The sequence below is a fragment of the Raphanus sativus genome, chromosome 8, assembly GCF_000801105.2.
Source record: "Raphanus sativus cultivar WK10039 chromosome 8, ASM80110v3, whole genome shotgun sequence".
In the NCBI taxonomy this organism is placed as follows: domain Eukaryota; kingdom Viridiplantae; phylum Streptophyta; class Magnoliopsida; order Brassicales; family Brassicaceae; genus Raphanus; species Raphanus sativus.
Genome location: NC_079518.1, coordinates 10,874,647 through 10,895,295, shown reverse-complemented (window position 1 = coordinate 10,895,295; position 20,649 = coordinate 10,874,647). Strand labels below are relative to the sequence as shown.

The following is a 20,649-nucleotide window of genomic DNA, read 5'->3' as shown; positions in this document are numbered from 1 at the left end:
CTTGCGATATACGGTAAGAGGCTGCAGTCGTACGGTTTCTGGCTCTGTCTCCCCCATCAAGGAACAATGCTGTTTTGCTCCTGTTAATCCCCAGACCCGAGCAGATGTTGAATCTTTCCAGGATTTCGAGAAGCCCCTGAAGGGAACGGTCTGATCCATCGAAGAACAACAACACATCATCCGCAAAGCTGATATGGGTTATAATAGGAGCATTGCACAAGGGATGGAGACCGAACAAGTTATCCACCGCTCCCTTGTCTAGCATTTTCGACAAAATGTCCATAGCCATGACAAAGAGCAAGGAGGAGATTGGGTCGCCTTGTCTCAGACCTTTTTTCCCCGGGAAGCAATCCAGTAACTCTCCATTGAATGCAATACTGAAAGAGGTAGTAGTAATGCACTCCTTGATCCAATTGATGAACACTTCCGGGAGCCCGAAGGCGTGAAGAATATTCAGCATGAAGTCCCAGTTGAGGTTGTCATAGGCCTTCATTAAATCTATCTGAAGGCATCCCCTAGTTGTAGGACCTCTTTTGTGAAACCCCGTAACCAGTTCAGATGCAAGAAGGACATTTTCACAGAGGTAACGACCTTTTATGAAGCCCACCTGATTATGTTGCACTACCTCTGGCACAAACAGCTTGAGCCTCCTCTTTAGCAATCTCGCTATAACCTTGTATATTGTAGCACAACAAGATACCGGTCTGAATTTCGAGAGCTCGTCTGCGCCTGTTATTTTAGGGATCAGAGCGACTGTTGTCGCGTTGAACTTCCTCAGCAATCTCCCTGAAGTAAAGAACTCTTTGACAGCCTGAACAGCATCCTCTCCCACGATATCCCACGCCTCAAGAAAAAATTCCACGGGAAAGCCATCGGGGCCCGGGGCCTTGCACTTAGGCATCTTGAGGAACACCTCCTTAATCTCCTCGTCAGAAGGAATCCGAGTAAGTTCGTTGGCTAGCGACTCTGAGCATCTAAACGGGTGGATGTCTCTGACTGCCTCCACTGACAAAGGAACGATACCTCTACTTTCTGAACCGAGCAGATTCTTGAAGTAAGCCACCGTCATACCTTTGATCTGCTGCTGGTTGTAGATTCGCAAACCCGTGGAATCCCTTAAATAACGAATAGCGTTCCAGGACTGGTTAGCCAAGACAACTCTATGAAAGAACTTTGTGTTGGAGTCACCTTCCCTTAGCCATCTAATTCTTGACTTCAACTTAAAGAACTTCTCCTGAGCTGAAACAAAGAAGGCCCAAGTGTCTTTTGCGACGGATTCCTCTGCCACAAGAGCCTCAGAAGGCGAGGTCATAAGCAGAGACTGGACCCTCTCCAAATCTTCTAGAGCCGTCTTAGTTCTCTGCTGGATATTGCTGAATTTTTCTCTGTTCAATTTCTTACAGCATTCCTTAGCTCGTTTGAGTCTCTGACCGAGAGTAAACAACTTAGACCCAACCCCTACTGATTCCCCCCAGGCAGCACGGAGACTAGGAATGAAATCAGAGTGGGAGGAGACGAAAGAGAAGTACTTGAAGCTTTTCTTCCCCGAGTGAGAGGCAGGGGAGAAGGTGATCAGGCAAGGGGAGTGATCTGAGTCTCCCGGAGGGTCAAAGGTTGCCAAAGATTCTGGAAATTGCAGATTCCAAGTCGAGTTGACGAGAGCTCTGTCAAGTTTCCTTAGAATTGGATCCTCTGGCCTGCAGTTTGTCCAAGTGAAGTAGTTACCCCTACTGCTCAGGTCAGAAAGCTCATTAGTCTCCATGAATGATCTTAACTCCTGCATTCCCCTTAACGGAGGACTGAACGCTTGGATCGAGTAGTGCTCACTAGTGTTCAAAATCTGGTTGAAGTCACCAACAACCAGCCAAGGAGAATTTTTCAGAGTAGGAGACATGTTGAGGTCCGATAAATCCCTCCAAAGCTCTCTTCTCTGGCTCTCGGTGTTAAATCCATAGACGAAGGCGATCGTGACAGACAAACTTTTAGCCGGATCGAAAACACCACATAAGATAAACTGAGCTGATTTCTTATATACAATAACTGAGATAGACGGATCCCAGACGACCCAGATTCTGCCTAACTCAGCAGACGAGTAATTATTTTCCCATCTCCAACCCGGAAAGGATGAAGCTATTATTCATGGGGCATTTTCCTCTAGCACTCTAGTCTCGAGGATTCCCCCTATGAGCGGACGATTTTTATTGATCCAAGTTTTTACGAAAGACTGACGAATATGATGGTTGAAGCCCCTGACGTTCCAAGAGAAAATCTTCATATATACAAGATAGAAGGGGAGAGAGCTCAGTATCGTTGAAGTTTCCTCCCCAAGGATTTATCCCTGATAGAGGAGAACATCTGCGACACTGCTTGAGAAGGTGGGGAGTTGACGTGTTTTGCTTCCAACCGCTTTAGCCTCTTAGCTTTCTTTACCGCTGCTGGTGAAGGCAGAAAAGGGATCTCTCCCTCCTCCAACTCTATACCTGGATCAACAGTTACAACCTCAGCAACAACCTCAGCAACAACCTCAGAGTCCTGCGAAAACTCCTTAGTTGTTTTGTGAAGGCGCAATTTCTTAGTCTTATCCACTCGATGAGACAAGAATCTTAATGAAGGTTTGCCCGCAAAGGGTGTGAAACCAGAGGCCCGAAGAGGATGATGCTTCCCTTCATATCCATCTGGTTTACTCTGAGCCGGTTGTATCTCTTCCAAGGCTTCCTCTCTCATCAAAGCTGGAGAAGAGTCAACGGGAATCTGGGCTCTAGGGGTGAGAGGTGATAGATCAGCACCCGAGCATTCACCCACTTCCACTCCGGTTTGCTTCTCTGAAATAATAGCCTCTTGATTGCCTCCTTCAAAGTCGAGCTCTACGACTGCCGAAGGAAGAACCTCTTCTGGCTTTAGGTCTCTATCGTCAACTGTAACCTGGCTGGAAGACTTCGAAACCCTCGGACCAGTTTGATGAAGCTTGAAGTTCTTGCGTTGGATCGGGCAAGGACAATACTTGAGTGAATGACCAAACTTGCCGCAATTGCAGCACTTCGGAGGGAGACGAGGGTACTCAACTTCTACCCGAACTGAGTAGCCCTGAGTATCCTTCACTATAACAGCCAGGGGAGGGAGGTGCTCCAACTTGATCTCCACCTTGACCTTTGTATCTCCAAAATGGAAGGGCTCCAGGCGAGAGTGCTCAGTGTGGAGAGGTTCTCCAATGCCACTAGCAATGACACTTATCCCACCCAACGAGTACAACTGAGGAGGAACTTGCTTCAGAATCGCCCAAGTTGGTGCCGTAATCAACTCTTGCAGCTCGAGAGAGGCGTCAGCTGACCACGGGACCGCAGACATGGCGCAGTTATCAACCTGTCAATAACCAACATCCAACACCCACTGACGAGTAGCTTCTGAAGGAATAAGAATCAAACAAGCTGACTGAGATAGAGCGTGGATAGAGATATTACCGTGCTTGCCCCAAACCGGGTTAAGATCATTGAAGATCCTACTCGGAACAGGGTAGCGACCATGGAAATGAGCGATGATATGGTCTTTCCAAGATTTCGAGGCTTGGAGGACGACTGAGTCTGGAGCGATAACCACTGGGATCCCATCCACCATCAAAGACGGCGAGGTTATCTTCCTGAGATTACGGAGTGAGTTCTTGAAACGCTGAGCGTAAGAGGGGACTTCGGCAGAAGGAATAGACGGCGGAATCGAAGATTTCACCATAGGAGGAGATGATAAGGTTAACGGTGGAAACTGGTCGGAATCGTCTGGAGGGTCCGGGGTCGGAGCATCGGAGACCTCCTCGGGAGTTCTCAAGGGGGAGGTAGTTCCCGGAGAGGAACGACGAGCCATCGGCGGCTGGATCTGAGAACGACGATGAAACCCTAGAGAATCGCCTTTAGAATCTCCCTGGAGAGAGAAAATTAGGTTTTTTTTTTGCTTTTTTATTTCTATACTTTTACTTCCCCAAGCTGCTTGCTTTGCCTAGCTGAATCTTTGATATTATCAGCTTCTGGAAACCATTCCGCAAACAAATAATGGTGATTATCATTGGTTTCAGTGTCACTTTCCTCTTGCACTTAACTATAAAAAAAAAGCCAAGAATAAAGAACAAAGTAAAACATTTCACTGAAACATATCAGCAATTGTGTTTCCTGAATCTGAAGAATCTCCATTCCCAAAATCCATCATCATCATCATCTTCAAATATTCATCCATATCACATTCACCTCCACACCATTGCTCTGCTTCAACAGAATCCCCTCCGCTTAAACTCGCACTCGCTCTTGCACTCACACTTATACTTTCATTCTCAACGTGAGAGGTAGCTGAAGTGTAGTCCACAAACGGGAAGTTGAGTTTAGCCCGTGGCCCACGGAACCCAACAGCTGCTCGATCATAGGCCCTAGCCGCGTCCTCAGCTGTTTCAAAGGTGCCGAGCCAGACACGTACCGCTCTCTTAGGATCTCTGATCTCAGCTGCAAACTTTCCCCAAGGTCTCTGCCTCACTCCTCTGTATCCATTCTTCTTGTTCTTCCTCTTCCTTATCTTCCCGCCTTCCGCTTTCTTCGCCGTCGTCGTCGCAGAGCTCTCTCTTCCACTACTATTACTAGTAACCCCATCTTCTTCTTCTTCTACTACGACGACTTGTTGTCTCTTTTCAATTCTCCGATTTGGCGCGAAAAAGTAGTCGCAGCCCAGACAACCAGCGATTCTACAAACTTGACAAGTGTCGGAATCGGACCGAGGCATTATCACTGTGCTGTCACTGGAGAAACCCGGATACGGCGTCGTATCGCTTTCACCTGAGATGACGTGTTGCAAGGCGGAGACTATCACTGACAGCTCTTGCTCCGGTGACAACTGCTCCTGATACGGATACCGGGTCTGGGTATCTGAAGCTCCGATGAATCCGGGTCTGGTGTAAGGATAGTGCATGCCGGATTAAAATTTGAATTTGGATAAGAAAAGATTTGTGTTTTTTGTTGTGTCTGATGAAACTGAAAGTGGAAGGAAGCTCTGTTATATATACGGTTCCGTGTTTTCACTTGCCAACTGGCACACTCTTCAGACACGGGGTCGTTTTGTGTTCTGTCTTTTTTTTTGGAAACACGTGCGTTATTTTTTCTCGAATGTTTGATAAAAAGGTTTTTTTTTTTCTCAAATGTTTTCTTGACATCGGAAAATGACATTTCTAATTTTTGGGTTAGGTTTGATTAAATGACATTGATAATGACATTTTATTAAACATAAAAATATTTAATCATTCATCACATGTGACGATTTTTAAGAACCAACTTTTTGTGATTTGTTATTTAATTATTATTATTATAACTACTATGCTAACGTACGTTTTCACATTTTTTTACATTTAAATTTAAATATGTTTTGTGAGATAGGTGTCTAAGTTACGTAATTGATTGGCTTAGAATTAATCACGTGCTGTTATTAACATTATTATTTCGCCTGAGCTAATATTATATTCACATGTATCCATTGTATATATCAACTTGTTTTTGTAGATGACTAGATCCATCGCCTCAAACCTCATTTGCAAATCTATCGTTTTGTCTTTTTATACTTTAAAGTTACACTCTGGTACGTCGAATCAATCCAACAACAAATTTTCAAGTTATGTCAATAGACATGTGTAACATACTATCATTAGCACATATATAATTAACAAGCACAGTGAACTTTTCTCAAATTTTTGATGAAAAAAAAACTTTTCTCAAATTTCTGTTTTGCAGACTATATTTTATAAACTGCTTTTATAAACTTGATAATTCATTTTTTCTTTGAATTTTTTTATAAATAGTTCAAAACATATATTATTCCATATCCCACCGAAGGAGAACACGATTTAGGTCTAAAGTTCAAACATGAAAAACAGAACAAGATAACAAAAGTCTAAAAACGCCTTATGAGATGAAAGCTAAATTATTATGGTAAAGATATGGGGTTATTTCACTAATTGTTGATTTTACCATAGTTATATTTGACTAGAGCATTGTATTATAGATTATAAAGTTGGCTAAAATTTAGAATATCACTTGGAATATAGTCAAAATATTCTTTAAGGAAAATGATCTCCTGCACGATTCAATCATTATCCAAATATATAGGGCTTGACTGGTGTAACCGCAGCGGTTGCGGTTGCGGTTGCGGGAGTTTGCGGGTGCGGATGGTTGCGGTTTTAAGCGTTTTCTAGAGATTTGTACGACTGGTACAGCTGTTAGAAATTGTTGTGTTTGCGGGACTCTTATGACAGGTAAACTACCAAACGCAACATCTGTTAAATAATAATTTAACAATATTTACATTTTATGTAATTATAAAAAAATATTAAAATCATAATAATATGATAAATATAAAATTTATATTTATAAAATCATATTATTTAATTTTAAAAATTTATAGAAAATATTTAGTTTTGAATTTTTATAATATAAATTGAAATATAATATGAATACATTTTAAAATTTCTATTATTTCAATTGAAAATTTTATTGGATATTTTTAGTATTATTTTTATTTATTCTGTTTTTAAAGAAAAAAAATTACCCTCCCGCAACCGCCCGCAACCGCAAACGCTAGCTGGAACCAGCTTTTGATTTTAAGGGGTTCGGAGCGGTTTAAAGCGATTTGTAGCGTTTTCTGTGATTGTTTCGAAACGCCAACAACCGCTACGAACCGCAAAAGCTGCGTTTGCGGGTGGTAGCGGGAAAACCAGTCAGCCCCATAGTTCACACCCATTTAGATTAATCAACCCATTTAACAAACACATTTCCATCTTTTTACTTATTTTTACTGTTTCAACTATTTTACATATTAATTATTCTCAATTCATCCATTTTGAGTTACTCTAAATTACTTTGATTTTACCAATCACATCCGTAGAGTAATATTTTTCTCTATTTACTTTTTTTTTGGAGTAAATGAACTGAAAACATATTTTACTTAACTGGTGAAAATAGAACAACAGAAACTTTCTTTACTCCACTATATTAATACTAGTAATACTATTCAATCACATTCGGTGTCTCTTACTTTGGAACCATAGTTGTATATTCATTTCCGTCTTACTTTTCGATTAATTAGTACTAGATCTTGACCCGCGCTTTGGAAGCGCGGAATATTTTACGATGAAAAATTTCACTAATAACTTAACAAATATTTTGTTAACTTTTAAAGAGTGTGTATTTAAAATATTTTTGTATTTAAATCAGTGTTTTAAATTCAACCCGATTGTGATTATACCGGTTAATCCGGAGATCTAATAATTCAATTTAGTTTTTTTTAAATATTCATATTAAAAAGTCACTAAAACCCGAGACTAACCGATTGAACTCATGGATGACCGATATGTAATCTAATTTGATTGAAATTGTAATATTTTCATAATTTGTAATCTTACAATCCAAATTTTAAAGTTTATTATTTTGTAATTTATGAAATTATGACGTTTCTACAAAATTTTAAAGAGAAAATGATGGATATAAAATAACTAAGATTAATTATTGTATTGTTTGGAAACATTGATAGTAATATATAAATATATTGTTTGGAAACATTGATAGTAGTATAAAAAAAAGTAAATTGTTTGGAAACATGGATAGTAGTATAAAGAAAGGAACATTAGTGATTTAATGTAGGTTTAACTATAAAGTATAAAGGTGTATTTAATTTAAAAACTTACAAAATAAATGTTAGGTCCAACGGAATGTTTTTTGTTTTAATAAGATAGATAAATGATTAGCTAGTATATATGAGTTTTAAAAGTTTTACATATAAATATATATATAATATATATATAATATATATATATATATATATATATATATATTTATAACTGATATTGCAAACAGGTATTTGAAAATTTTAGGAAAATTACATTGAAAAGAATTACGTTTGTAACAATTCATCATTAATTTCTCGCATGACCATTAAATCCAAGTTAAAGAAGATAGGCTACATGAGAAATTCAACTACATGAGACAAAATGACATTTTGGATAATATTATTCTTATAGTAAAATAAAAAAAATAAAGATGGATCAAAAGAAATGGAAGAGAAAATGAGTTAACTTGTTAAAGGTAATGAATGAAAGCGAAGGTCTCGCTGTTTTATTAAAAAGGGTAATGAATGAAAGTGAAGGTCTCACTGTTTAAAAAAAAAGAAAAAAAAGAGTAATGAATGAAAGCGAAGGTCTCACTGTTTAAAAAAAAAAGAAAAGAAAAAGGCTCACTGTTTCTCACTATTCTCAGATATTACAATGTTCTTTTTTTCGTTTTTAGGGTCAAATATTTCAATGATTTAGAAGTCGAAGTGCATATATACACCATGATGCTAAGCTGACATCTGGATTCCAGTAAGCTCTTACCTCACTTTTATTACTGTGTTGACCCTTTCTCGACGCTGATCCACCACGTCTTCGCGTTCTAGACTCTCTTAACGCTGACCTTTGATTATTATGTTCTCTTCCTGGTCTTTGACTTGGTCTCGTAGCCAATTTATATACAAACACATACATTGACTCTTCTGAATATCATAGGGGTAAGTACTTTGTTTTTTTTTTATAATCCTGGGATTCTCCACTTCGTGGATCATTCCCCAGGGTCCGGTCAAGCAGCGGTCCACTTCACCTGGAAATATATTACCTGAACTGAGGACAAGACCCAACACCTAGTACCGCTAGTGACACGAAAGAATAGTTCCCCCCGTCTGACGTCGAATTCGGAAACATGACAATTGGCTCCCAAGATCCTTACCAAGTGGGCTATCTCATCCGGTCACTTTATTTTATAAGGAATATGAATAAATTTTACTTTCTATTAATATACCTTTTCTTTTTGCTAAACAATTAATATACCTTTTTCATCTATAAAACTTACTTATGGGGAATTTTTGTGTTCAAGAAAAATAGGTAGGAAACTTACTTCAAAACATAGACGACTACTACCATGTCAACTTCTCTTGATTCTAAAAACAAAATATTGGTTTAACATATATTTTAATTTGAGGTGATCCAATTTGATAACTTATTCTTCATTTGTTCATAATGTATAATGTTTTGTCTCACTACATTAATATTAATACAAAGTATTATTAAATATAATTTAAATTAGTTTATATAACTATGAGTAAAATAATAAAAATACAATTAGCTATATAGTTTTTGATAAATTTTTTAAGGGAAAATCGCATAAAAAACCCTCAAAGTGTCACTTACTAGCACTTTAAACCTTGAAGTTTTTTCACTAACACTTTTAACCTTCAAAGTGACATTTATATCATAAAAAACCTCCAAATCAAAAAATTGACCGGTTCAGCAGGTAATTTTTCAAAAATAATTATTTAATTAATAAAATAAACAAAATAAATAAATAAAAATCCAAAATAAATAAAAATCGAAATATTAATAAAATTTACAAAAATAAAAAAAAGAAATAAAAAAATAAATTAAAATTTTAGAAAATTAAATAAATATATTAAAAATTAAATTATTTTCTAAAATATTAATAAAAATAACTAAAAATTAATAATAAATAAGATTAAATTTAAATAGAGAAGAACTAAATAAAAAGTTCACAGTTTTTTTAAAAAATGGAAAATATAAACTCAAAATTCAAAATTCACAAGTGACGATGATGGTTTCTCACATAACCATTAACAATGACGATAATTGTCATATCTCCAATGATAGTTTCCAACATCATCTTAAAAATGACAAAAAAATATTTTCAAACTTTTGAATTTTCATTTTTTTTGAAATATATGAATTTTTTTTATTTTCTGTTTTTAGTTTGATCTCATTTATTTTTGAATTTTAATTTTCTAAATAATAATTAATTTCGGATTTTTTCTAACTTTTTTGATTCTTATGTAATTATATATTAATTAATAAAAATCAGAAAATTAGAAAAAATCAGAAAATTAATTAAAATTTAGAAAATTAAAATTCAAAACTAAATGAGATCAAACTAAAAAAACAGAAAAATAAAAATTCATATATTTCAAAAAAATGAAAATTCAAAAGTTTGAAAAAGATTTTGTTTTGTCATTTTCAAGATGATGTTGGAAACTATCGTTGGAGATATGGCAATTATCGTCATTGTTAATGGTTATGTGAGAAACCATCATCGTCATTGTTAAATTTAATCTTATTTATTATTAACTTTTTAGTTATTTTTATTAATATTTTTAGAAAATAATTTAATTTTTAATATATTTATTTAATTTTCTAAAATTTTAATTTATTTTTTGAATTTTTTTCCATTTTTGTAAATTTTATTAGAATTTTTCGATTTTTATTTATTTTTTGGATTTTTATTTATTTATTTTGTTTATTTTATTAATTAAATAATTATTTTTAAAAAATTACCTGCTGAACCGGTCAATTTTTTTGATTTGAAGGTTTTTTATGATACAAATGTCATTTTGAAGGTTAAAAGTGTTAGTGAAAAAACTTCAAGGTTTAAAGTGTTAGTAAGTGACACTTTGAAGGTTTTTTATGCGATTTTCCCAATTTTAAATTGTCTAAAGTATAAAAAGATTTATATTATAAAACGAAAAAAATCATAAAACATATATTCTATTGAAACAGAAGTCAAACCTTATTTCATGTGTAATTTTTTAAGTTGAACTATTTTTAAAAAAAATTAAATGAATTTTTATGCATATTTGAATTATTTTAACTACTTTTTTTAACTATTCAAAAAAATCAAATAGATATTCTCATATTTTATCTGGATTACATCTGAATAATTTTTTTCATATCTTTTTGTTTACAATATAATATATATTATATTTTTATTAAATAAAACATTTTAAAATATTTAATTACTTTCATTTTTACTGATAATATATATGTATATTTCGTTTTTCACTTAAACAAAACTTTTAAATATTTAATTAATTTCTTAATTACTAAAATATAAATGTATATTCATTTTTACTAAAATAAAATTTTCAAATATCTAATTAATTTTATTATTATATTAAACTAAAATTTTGTATTAAGTTTTGATATTAATTTAAGATAATATATTTCAATCGAATCTTTCATCTCTTACAGTTAGGATTTTTAATTTAGAATTTTGTACCACACTGTTGAAAATATGTTTTCAATATGAATGATATGTTTTAAAATGCTATGTTGAAAGTGAACTAGTTTCTGTTATTAAATATATATAGTGGCTAGTTTACCTTTAGTTTTCAATAATAAAAATATATGGCTGCTTTATTTACAAAAAAGATAACCAAGCTTATTTTATGTAGACCATATTAATATATTATTCAATGATGTAATTGCTTTTGTTTCTTTTATCTTGTGCAACTTAAATTCATACAACTTTATAAATAAATATCACATATACAAAATATTATAGCAATATTAGTTAATAAAATGGTACACTAAAATATAAAATTTTACGTAGAAATAAATAATTAAATATTAATTAAAAATAAAATATCACATTATTCTATAATTTTGTTTAATACTCCCATATATGATCATTTGTTAAGTTTTTTTGTAATAGTGTTGTTATCTAAATTTAGTTTTGAGAAAATCCTATTTTAATGTTTTTGTTTAATTTTATATGCAAAAGTTTAAAATTATTAAAGAAAATTTGAAATATTTATGAGTTATAATAATTTTAAGGATTAAAAAGATAAAATATTTAAGAATCAAAATAAAATATGAAATATAATATGTAAGTTAAAGATAAAATAAAAGATAAAAAGATAAAATTAAAGATAATATGCAAAAAAGATAAAATTAAAAATAATATGTAAATAAAGATAAAAAGATAATTAAAGATAACATAAATATAATAATAAAGATCAAAACGTAAATAAAATATGAAATTTTAAATTTGAAGTTTTAAATTTTATTTTTGAAGAGCGAAAAACTTTATATTTGAAATTATTTATTGTTTTTTAGAGATGTTCTAAGTAACGGTTTGAAGTGCTTGTCCTCTAGACAGGCACTGAGACAACATGCTATGATACTACAAGGAAAAATTAATTATAGGAAAAACAAAAATAGGAACGAGAAGTAAAAGCAGTAGCCACCAAAGGTAGGCACGTCGACCACGTGCAAAAATGATTAAAACACGTTTTTGCACTGACCAACGTTTTCCTTCATTTCTCCCCGCGTCATTACCTTTTTCACTTTTATCTTCTCTTAGACCATGATTATCGGGCTATCTTAGAAAAGTCCTAAGCCATTATTTGGCCAAAAATAAATCAAAAAAGTCCAATTAAGTCAAGGACGTCCTTAGCTTAGATACATCTTAACGCGTCCTTATGGGACACGCGTCACACATGGACGTCTTCTACTCTCTCTCATCTCTATCTCTCTTCTTCTTTTCCTCTGTCGCCTTCTCCCGCTTCTCCTCATCCACCAACAAAGTCGCCTCCTTTACTCCGATCAAAGCTCGACGCTTTCTCAACCCCGATTTGCCGGCGATCTCTTCCAACCTATCTAACAAAATCGTCCCTTGGCCAAAGCTTCTGGGTGTTCACTGTTTTGCTATGGCAAATCGAATCACTGGATCAAGTTCTTGCTATGGAGCTCTTCTCTTGTAAATGGTAAGCTGTGATGAAACTACTTGGAGCTATTGGTGCGTTGTTGCTTTTATATTTCGATTTCTAACTTTTGGATCCATGAACAGAACAATCTGCTCTACATACAGAGCTTCACCGATGCTGATGATGCCCTCAAGCTCCACCACGTCGTTCATTGCTCCCTCGACGTCATCGAAGAGTGAGGTTCTTTCTTGCTTCACTTCCATGTTTCCCCTTTGTTGTTTTGTCTGGATCGCATAGCTAATAGCTGAAAAAGAAAGGTACTTTTATCATCATCATCATCATCATCATCATCATCATCATCTCTGGCTTTCTCTACTTGGTATGATATGATGATGGTTTGCTTGCTTGTAGTTCATGTGGCGGAGGATGTGAAGCCTTTTTGATATTCAGATTGTATGGTCTTCAAGCTATGATTTTGCATTTCATTCTCTGATGAATTGGAGTAGTTAGAAGGGAAGCATGAGTGTAGTTTTGTTAACAATAGGAGTTGGATGAGATGAAGAACAGATTTTTTGGTTTTTTTTTGTTCCAACTTTGTAATTTTATTATGTTCTCAATTTTAATGTGTAATCTCTGTTAATAAAATTGAACTTCCATATCAAGTTATCTTTTATATTTCATTACACATTTAAATAAATATTTAATTTACTAAGATACATAACAAGTCCTACCAATAATCTTCAAAAATTAAAAAGTCCTTAACCTTTGTCCTTAACTTAAAAATACTAATAAAATATGCTAAGGACTTTATTTTTGTCCCACTGATAATGTTGCTCTTAGATTCTATGGATTTGTACTAAACGCTGATATATACCTTCAATTTTTTAACTGATAACGGTCAATCACCAACCAACTCTTTATCATTTTACTTTTTTTTTTATAATGTCTTTTTCATTGCCAATGAAATCATTCATCTACTCTAAGTTATTAACTATAAATAAATATCTCAGCAACTTGAACACTTGAACAGTCAATCTATTTTTCAATCAATTTTATTATGTAAAATTTGAATCTTCATAATTAGTTCTCTTTAACTACAATCTCCCATGGTACAAGATCTACTCACTCTCTTGTTTGGGTCACCTTGTGATGTTTCTTTGCTTGAATAACGTTTTCTTGTTTTGCCAAATATTTGAATTTCATTTTCTTAAAGTGAGAAGGGTTTGTAAAATATAACAAATAGATATAGACATTTTAGAATTTACCTTGGTAAATATAACAAAAATAAGTTGAAGCCTAGATAACTGATCATCAGTGATGGTATTACTCATTTGCAGCCATAATTGCATTAGATAACTGAATGTTTTTGTTTTTGTTTTATTAGAGCATATTCAATCTACCTCTATATCTACCTTTCTAATAACATTTAGAAGCAAAACTACTCTTATCCATATCTTTTAAAAATAGATAAAATATATTATCATTTCTCTGTTTTTACTATATATTTAAAGAAATATTATTTTACAGAAATACATTAGAATAAATTTCAACTCTATTATAGCATTGTTTAGTTTAGAGGGAAAATGGCAAAATATATTGGAAATGATCTTATGGATTAATGTAGTCTTTTATTTCTCTCTGATTAGATGCTGTAGATGGTTGACTAAGACAATAGAGTCAAAATTTGCTCTGAATATATGATCGAAAATATGTGGACTTGACCCTTTCACTTTGGTGTTCAAAGACTGAAACTTCAACTGTAATCACTTTATTTCTCTTTTTCTTTTTCTTCAGAAAAATCAAATCACATGTATACTTCTTCTCTACTCATGAAGATTAACTATCATGTAACACACACACATCATACAGACATATTTCATACACTCCACAAAAATCAAAAGAATCAATCTTATTATGTAAAATTTGAATCTTCATTGTTACTTCTCTTTAACTACAATCTCCCATGGTACAATATCTACTCAGTCTCTTCAAGACCGGTCCAGAGAGAAAGCCACCCAAGCAAAAAATTAGGGCATCCAAATTAGTGGGGCATATATTTTTATAAAAAATCAGTTATATCTATAAGTAAATAAATCTTGTAGGTTTTTTTTTAAAATATAATTTACTAGGCATTTTTGGTTAGAATAAAATTTGTTAAAGCTCTAGTTCTAATTTTTCTTAAATTCATATTTGAACAATTTCAAAATTATGAATTTATTCTTGGATTTTTGTTTAATTTTTAAAAGGTTAATAGATGTAAGCGAGAATATTTTTAGGGCATCATGTTTGAATCTGGAAGTTTCTTTAAAGAATGTTACGGTCTCATATATAATTGGTGATGATTTATTTAAGGAACTAAAGATTCTTCGATAATCAATGTCTGAAAAAATACGAAGCACATAAATTGTTTGTCACATATTTTTGACCATTTCGGTGTAGTCACCACACCTGAAAAAAGTTTTTCGAAACTGATGCTAATAAAAATTTATTTGCGGTCTTCCATGTAACTAGAAAAATTAAATGAATTAGTTATATTATCAATTGAAATAGTTATGGTTTAAAGATTTAATTATATAATTCTAATGGATGATTTTGTAGAAAAAAATGTAAGTAAAGTTATATTTTCAACAATAAGTGTATATAATATCACTGTTTTTATAAATAGATTGTAGGTTTTGATTTTTAATGAATATTTACGCTATTTTTACTGTTTTGCAATATTGGATATAATTTTAAATTTTGATTAGGGCAGTATCTAAAGGTTAGTCCCGCACTGAGTCTCTTGTTTGGTCGCCTTGTTCCGTTTCTTTGCTTGAATAACGTTTTCTTGTTTCGCCAAATATTTGAATTTCATTTTCTTAAAGTGAGAAGGGTTTGTAAAATGTAACAAATAGATAACGACATTTTAGAATTTACCTTGGTAAATATAACAAAAATAAGTTGAAGCCTAGATAACTGATCATCAGTGACGGTATTACTCATTTGCAGCGAGGATTGCATTAGATAACTAAATGTTTATGTTTTCCTTTTATCAGAGCATCTTCAATCTACCTCTATATATACCTTTCTAATAATATTTAGAAATAAAACTACTTTTATCCATATCTTTTAAAATAGATAAAATATATAGAGAGAAATATCTTAGGATATCCCTAAAATTTTTTTTATCACAAATATAGTATTTAAGGACCAAAATGATCAAAATATTTTATCAAAAAGATAAATATATACTTATACTCATGAGGTTAACAAAAAGATAAATATATATATAAGGTTAATCTACACCTTACGTTTTAGAGTTAGGAGGTGGAATTTTGGAATTGAAGTTTAAAATTTTATAAAATTAAAAAATTGAAAATTGAAAATAAATTTTTAAAAATAGTTTCAAAAAGTATTTTCGAATTTCAAAAAAAAAATTGAAAAAATAAAAAAATTCAAAAAAGTTTCAAAAAAAAATTATAAAAATTTGAATTTGAAAACATATAATTCGAACCTATAAATATATTATTTATTTATTTATTTATTTATTTATTTGCATGTATATATATATATATCTAGAGTATAAGAGTCTTTTAGCTTTTAAATGAAACATTTTGTTCATTTTTTTAAGGTTCTTTTGTAATAAAAACTTAAAAATTGTCTATTTAAAATAATTGCCCTAAAAATACTATCATTTCTCTGTTTTTCACTATACATTAATTATTTTATAGAAATGCATTAGAATAAACTTCAACTCTATTATAGCATTCATTTAGTTTAGAGGGGAAATGGGAAAATATATTGGAAATGATCTTAAGGATTAAGGATGACATCTCTCCAGTCAAATGATCTTGAAAATTGCAAGTGGGGATGCGGTAATGTGGTCATGTAGTCTTTTATTTCTCTCTGACTAGATGCTGTAGATGGCTTTGCCTGAGACAGTAGACACAAAATTTGCTCTGAATATATGATTGAAAATAAAATACGTGTATTTGATCCTTTCACTTTGGTGTTCAAAGACTGAAACTTCAACTGTAATCCCTTTATTTCTCTTTTTTTCTTCAGAAAAAAATGTACATGTATATTTCTTCTCCTACTCTTGAAGATTAACTATTGTACACACAAATCATACATACAAACTTTCACAATATGAAAAGAATCAAGAGGATAAGCTGGCATCGATGCTAGTAGTTGACGTTTCTTGGATCATGGACGTTTCTTCAACATGCCACTTGAGAATCTCTCTCGCGTACTTCAGTGCACTGTCTACACTATCGCTCTCCAAGCTCACTTGGGAAACAAACAGCTTCGGTCTAAACGTCCTTCCACGCATCGACAAGGGTCCCACCAGTGACTCATACAGCCTCTTGAACTGAAACCCAACGTAATGGAAAGCACGCTGAGCCATCGGAGGGTTGTGTCTGCTCGTCTGGTTCTGACTGATCAACGGGTTGAAGTCTTTGAACCACTCGCATGTTTTTAGAGGAACCTCCTCGATTTTGTCTTGTAAGAGATCAAATTTGGTTAGAACTAGTAGGAACCTTTTGTTAGCTAGGCTTGGGTGAGTCACCGTTCTCTCGAAGAGCTGTTTGTTTGCAATCATTTTGTTCACAAGAACGCCGTCACAGTCTTGTATGTACTCTCCATAATCTGTTAGCGAGACGCAGAATATCACCAAGTCAGCATCTTCAAACATTTCTAGCCATTTCCAATTTTCTCCAAGTCTTCTCGGATTTAGCCGGATCAGTTGGTACCTAGAGAGAGAGAGAGAGAGTAAGTTCAACTGTTTTCATTAGGCCTAGGATTTTGAACCAAACCAAACCCACGAAACCGAACCAAAATCCCGGTTAGTTTGGTAAGAAGTTCGGTTTGATTCAGCAGGTTACGAAACAACTTTGGTTTTCAATTCAGTAATCAGTTAGTTCAAACCTAAATTACCAAAATTACCTAAACTTAATCAAATTTTAACCAAAATATAATCGAAACCAAAACTTCAGTTAGTTTTGGTAAAAAGTTGAAAACCTAACCACCCGAAACCTTTTTCGGTTCAATTCGGTTCAATTTTGGTCAAACCGAACTACCCGAACCGGCAGGCCAGTTTTCAAATAGATAGAATGAACCCAAAGGAAAAGAGATAGAACTAACTTCATGTTTGGATCATGTTGATCATCTGTATCAAGAGAGACTTCTTGAGTGGCTGATGGCAATGAGAACTCCACACAAGAAAGTCCTTCCATAGACGAGAGTCCTTCCGCTTGCAATATGTCCATATCAGAAGGTTCGTATTCTGATCTCGAGACCTCAAGAATCTGAAAACATAAGTTAGGTTAGACCTCAAAACATCGTTTATAGACAAAGAAAGCATTTGAAGCAAAAAAACTCACTCGTTCAAGAAAATAAACAGCGTTTCTTGGAAGTGTATCACGAAGTAGCTTGTAAGTGTCTTGAATGGCTGGTACTCTCCATAGATCTGCAACTGTTTGCGCATTCTCCCGGCTTGATGCTGGAAATATCTTGAGGTTTCCGTCTTCCTTTTCTTTCAGAAGCCAATCTGCAAAATGTTTTAGTCTTGGGTTGATTGTGCTAACAGTTATAGCAGTGATCTCATCTTCTGTTTGGTGGTTATTGTTCATCTCTTCTTCAAATCTTTTGTGTGCCTCAAGAACCATGGCCAGATAAGCATAGAGATTTGTTTGGATTATGAATTTGATTCTTTCACGGTCGTCTTCAGAGAATGGGATTCCATAGAGAGACCTTGCCTGAGACAAAAAAAAGAAGTCATTAGTAGATGTGAAACATTTCGAGTGGATTAAGGCATTAAAAGATGAATAGCTCTCACTTGTTTATAAATAGTAGTGGCGCCACAGGTGTCGTTACCAACCAGAAGAAGCTTGCTAAGCATTTTCTTATTAGATATGGGCTCAACATTGGGTTCTACAGTAGATGAAGTCAGGGGAATTGGCAGAGAGAGCACAACACACGCAAGCTTAGCTCTTTTCTGAAGAAAAGCATGCATAATTGTATATGGTTTAATATCAATGTTCAAGAAATCATTAGGCGCTCTATAGATGACTAGCGACTAGGCGGATTATACTCATTCCATAAGTTGTTCACAACAGCCTTGTGCTTGGGAAATCATACCTTTTTCCAAATGTTACCAATGAGACGGTTCTGACCTTCTTCTCGGTAACTTCCATCTGCATCAACCCAAAAGTGAGGCTTTCCTTCACATTGCACCCCCACCACCTACATCAAAGCAAGGAAGCATTCACTTCCACATGAAAAAGAAAAAAAACAGAGGAGAAAGTACAATAACACTTAAGGTTGTCCAGCCAAAGAACCTTGAGCATCATGAGCTCTGTCTTGCTTATTTCCCGGCCATTAATACAAATCTCAGTGTCACCATTGCTTGCTTCCTTCTTGATATGACCACTTCCTATATTTATATTAGAACTTATAATCTGACAAGGTTTCTCTCCTACCTGTAATAAATACATTAGAACCAGAGGATAAATATATATATATATATATACAAATGATTTACCTTTCCCCAATATCCAGCAACCTTATCATACCAATAGTCTCCAGGTTTTAGCTTCTTGGGTGGATTTGGACAATTCTGCAACATGAAAAGCTCATCTTCATCCAAAGGCTTCCCATTCACAGCGATAAGCCGCGAAGGCATCTGATTCGCCCTGCAGGACATCTCGTCACTCATGACTTGTTTAAGCTCTGAACCCGTGAGAAGCTGCTTCAGCATTCTCGAACACTTTCCCAGACTCACTCTCTTGCACTCATCGATACGGAGACCAATGCAAGTCACGCACTTCCTTCCTTCAGGCATGGCACCCATAGCGCGACGCACGCAGTTGAAACAGTACTTGGCGTGGCAGACGATGCAGACTTCCTTCTCGGTGAACCTGTTCCCCGTCAGGCATCGGTAGCACGACCCTTTTTTACCTCTCCTCTCGGCTCTAGGCGTTGGAGCAGCAGCCACACTCTCCTCATCGTAAAAGTAAGAGCTTTCATCGCCTCCTTGACTCGGTGGTTCAACGAATCTCACACGGTTCCCATTTCCTCCAATGGAACAATCCTCACCATCAGAGTCTAATGTAATTTCTCTTACTTCTGCCGCTGATGATGATGAGGAGGATGAGCCAGAAACCACATGATGCGGCTTTAAGACCACACTAGGACAAGAAGCTACAGAATCATCAACCAAACCGTTCTTCTTCTTCTTGGTAACCTTACTAGTCCTAACGAGAGGTTGGACCACAGGGTAAGAGACACCACGCGACAAGGAAGTGAAGGAAACGGGAAGAGCGGTCGGAATCTGATCGAGTTCGACAGGAACAGCTCGTGGGAGATTAGCGATAAGAGGACCTTTGTACTCGTTGGCAAATGAATAATCAATTTGAAAACTATTACTATCGTCTTCGTCACTGCTATCGTGGTGATCATCGTTTTTAGGAATCGGTGATGATGATGCTAAAGGTAGTAATAACTTTCTTAAAACAGCAGCCATCTTCTTACCTAATTCGTATAGAAAGAGGTTGTTGTTGTTTTTCTCGGGGATTAAGGAGTTATAGAGAGACAGATGATTTATCTCTCAGTTAGTAGAAGACGAACCATTGGACTAAGAGGGAAGACTTTCTCTTTTGTTTTTTTCCTCTCTTCTTTTCTTTTCTTGTCTGTGTGTCCCCGAAAGAAAGGGAAGTTGAAAGTTATTTTTTTCCGGGAAAATTCTCGCCGTCAACGCGGGGTTTGTTAGTTAGTAAACGGTGCGTTTTGCGGAAGGCGTTGAGCGGGTCAAAGAGAGGGTAGTTTCGTGAAACCGTGTTCTTTCCTATCCCAGCCATCACGTTGAATTTTGGTTTAGTCTTGGTTCAAATTATAAATATGCCTAATCTCGGTTTAGTTTGGTTTAGGAGTATGTCTGACTAACTTATTTTACACCGTAAGAAGATTCAGTAAACATTTTTCATGGTTTACATTTTTCTGTCGATATTCTTTCTCTAATAATAACTGGAAATTGCGCTGTTATTAGTAAACCGGATGTGCCGTTATACCAATTTGATAGTTTTTTTGGTCCGTGTTGTATTTAACTATATTTGGAGCTGTTTTTCTATGGTCCCA

General features: G+C 34.3%; 3 protein-coding genes and 1 long non-coding RNA gene across 4 annotated transcripts; 1 reads left to right on the top strand and 3 right to left on the bottom strand.

The window, feature by feature from the left end:
• Positions 1-2,301: 2,301 nt before the first annotated feature.
• On the bottom strand, positions 2,302-3,345 carry LOC108819948 (uncharacterized). The gene has a single exon (XM_018592954.1). The coding sequence runs from the start codon at positions 3,343-3,345 to the stop codon at positions 2,302-2,304; it is 1,044 nt and encodes a 347-aa protein (XP_018448456.1).
• A 682-nt stretch (positions 3,346-4,027) lies between these two features.
• Positions 4,028-5,013, bottom strand: LOC108818699 (ethylene-responsive transcription factor ERF109). Its single transcript, XM_018591622.2, has one exon. The coding sequence runs from the start codon at positions 4,936-4,938 to the stop codon at positions 4,126-4,128; it is 813 nt and encodes a 270-aa protein (XP_018447124.1). The 5' UTR covers positions 4,939-5,013; the 3' UTR covers positions 4,028-4,125.
• A 7,252-nt stretch (positions 5,014-12,265) lies between these two features.
• Positions 12,266-12,970, top strand: LOC130498469 (uncharacterized). The gene is made up of 3 exons (XR_008937362.1): positions 12,266-12,594; positions 12,678-12,851; positions 12,946-12,970. It is a non-coding gene; the product is annotated as an uncharacterized LOC130498469 (long non-coding RNA).
• A 3,561-nt stretch (positions 12,971-16,531) lies between these two features.
• Positions 16,532-20,217, bottom strand: LOC108819056 (extra-large guanine nucleotide-binding protein 2). The gene is made up of 7 exons (XM_018592042.2): positions 19,058-20,217; positions 18,855-18,995; positions 18,655-18,759; positions 18,353-18,511; positions 17,898-18,272; positions 17,659-17,822; positions 16,532-17,267 (listed from the first exon to the last, which is right to left on the bottom strand). The coding sequence occupies exons 1-7, from the start codon at positions 20,036-20,038 to the stop codon at positions 16,673-16,675; spliced, it is 2,520 nt and encodes an 839-aa protein (XP_018447544.2). The 5' UTR covers positions 20,039-20,217; the 3' UTR covers positions 16,532-16,672.
• Positions 20,218-20,649: the final 432 nt, after the last annotated feature.

Excerpts from the sequence above, each read along its gene's own strand:
- LOC108819948 (XM_018592954.1), bottom strand. The coding sequence starts at position 3,345 with ATGTCTGCGGTCCCGTGGTCAGCTGACGCCTCTCTCGAGCTGCAAGAG.
- LOC108818699 (XM_018591622.2), bottom strand. The coding sequence starts at position 4,938 with ATGCACTATCCTTACACCAGACCCGGATTCATCGGAGCTTCAGATACC.
- LOC108819056 (XM_018592042.2), bottom strand. The coding sequence starts at position 20,038 with ATGGCTGCTGTTTTAAGAAAGTTATTACTACCTTTAGCATCATCATCA. Across the intron at positions 18,760-18,854 it reads CAGAGCTCATGATGCTCAAG|GTGGTGGGGGTGCAATGTGA; the intron begins GTTCTTTGGCTG and ends GCTTTGATGTAG. Across the intron at positions 18,512-18,654 it reads TTGGTAACATTTGGAAAAAG|AAAAGAGCTAAGCTTGCGTG; the intron begins GTATGATTTCCC and ends GCTTTTCTTCAG.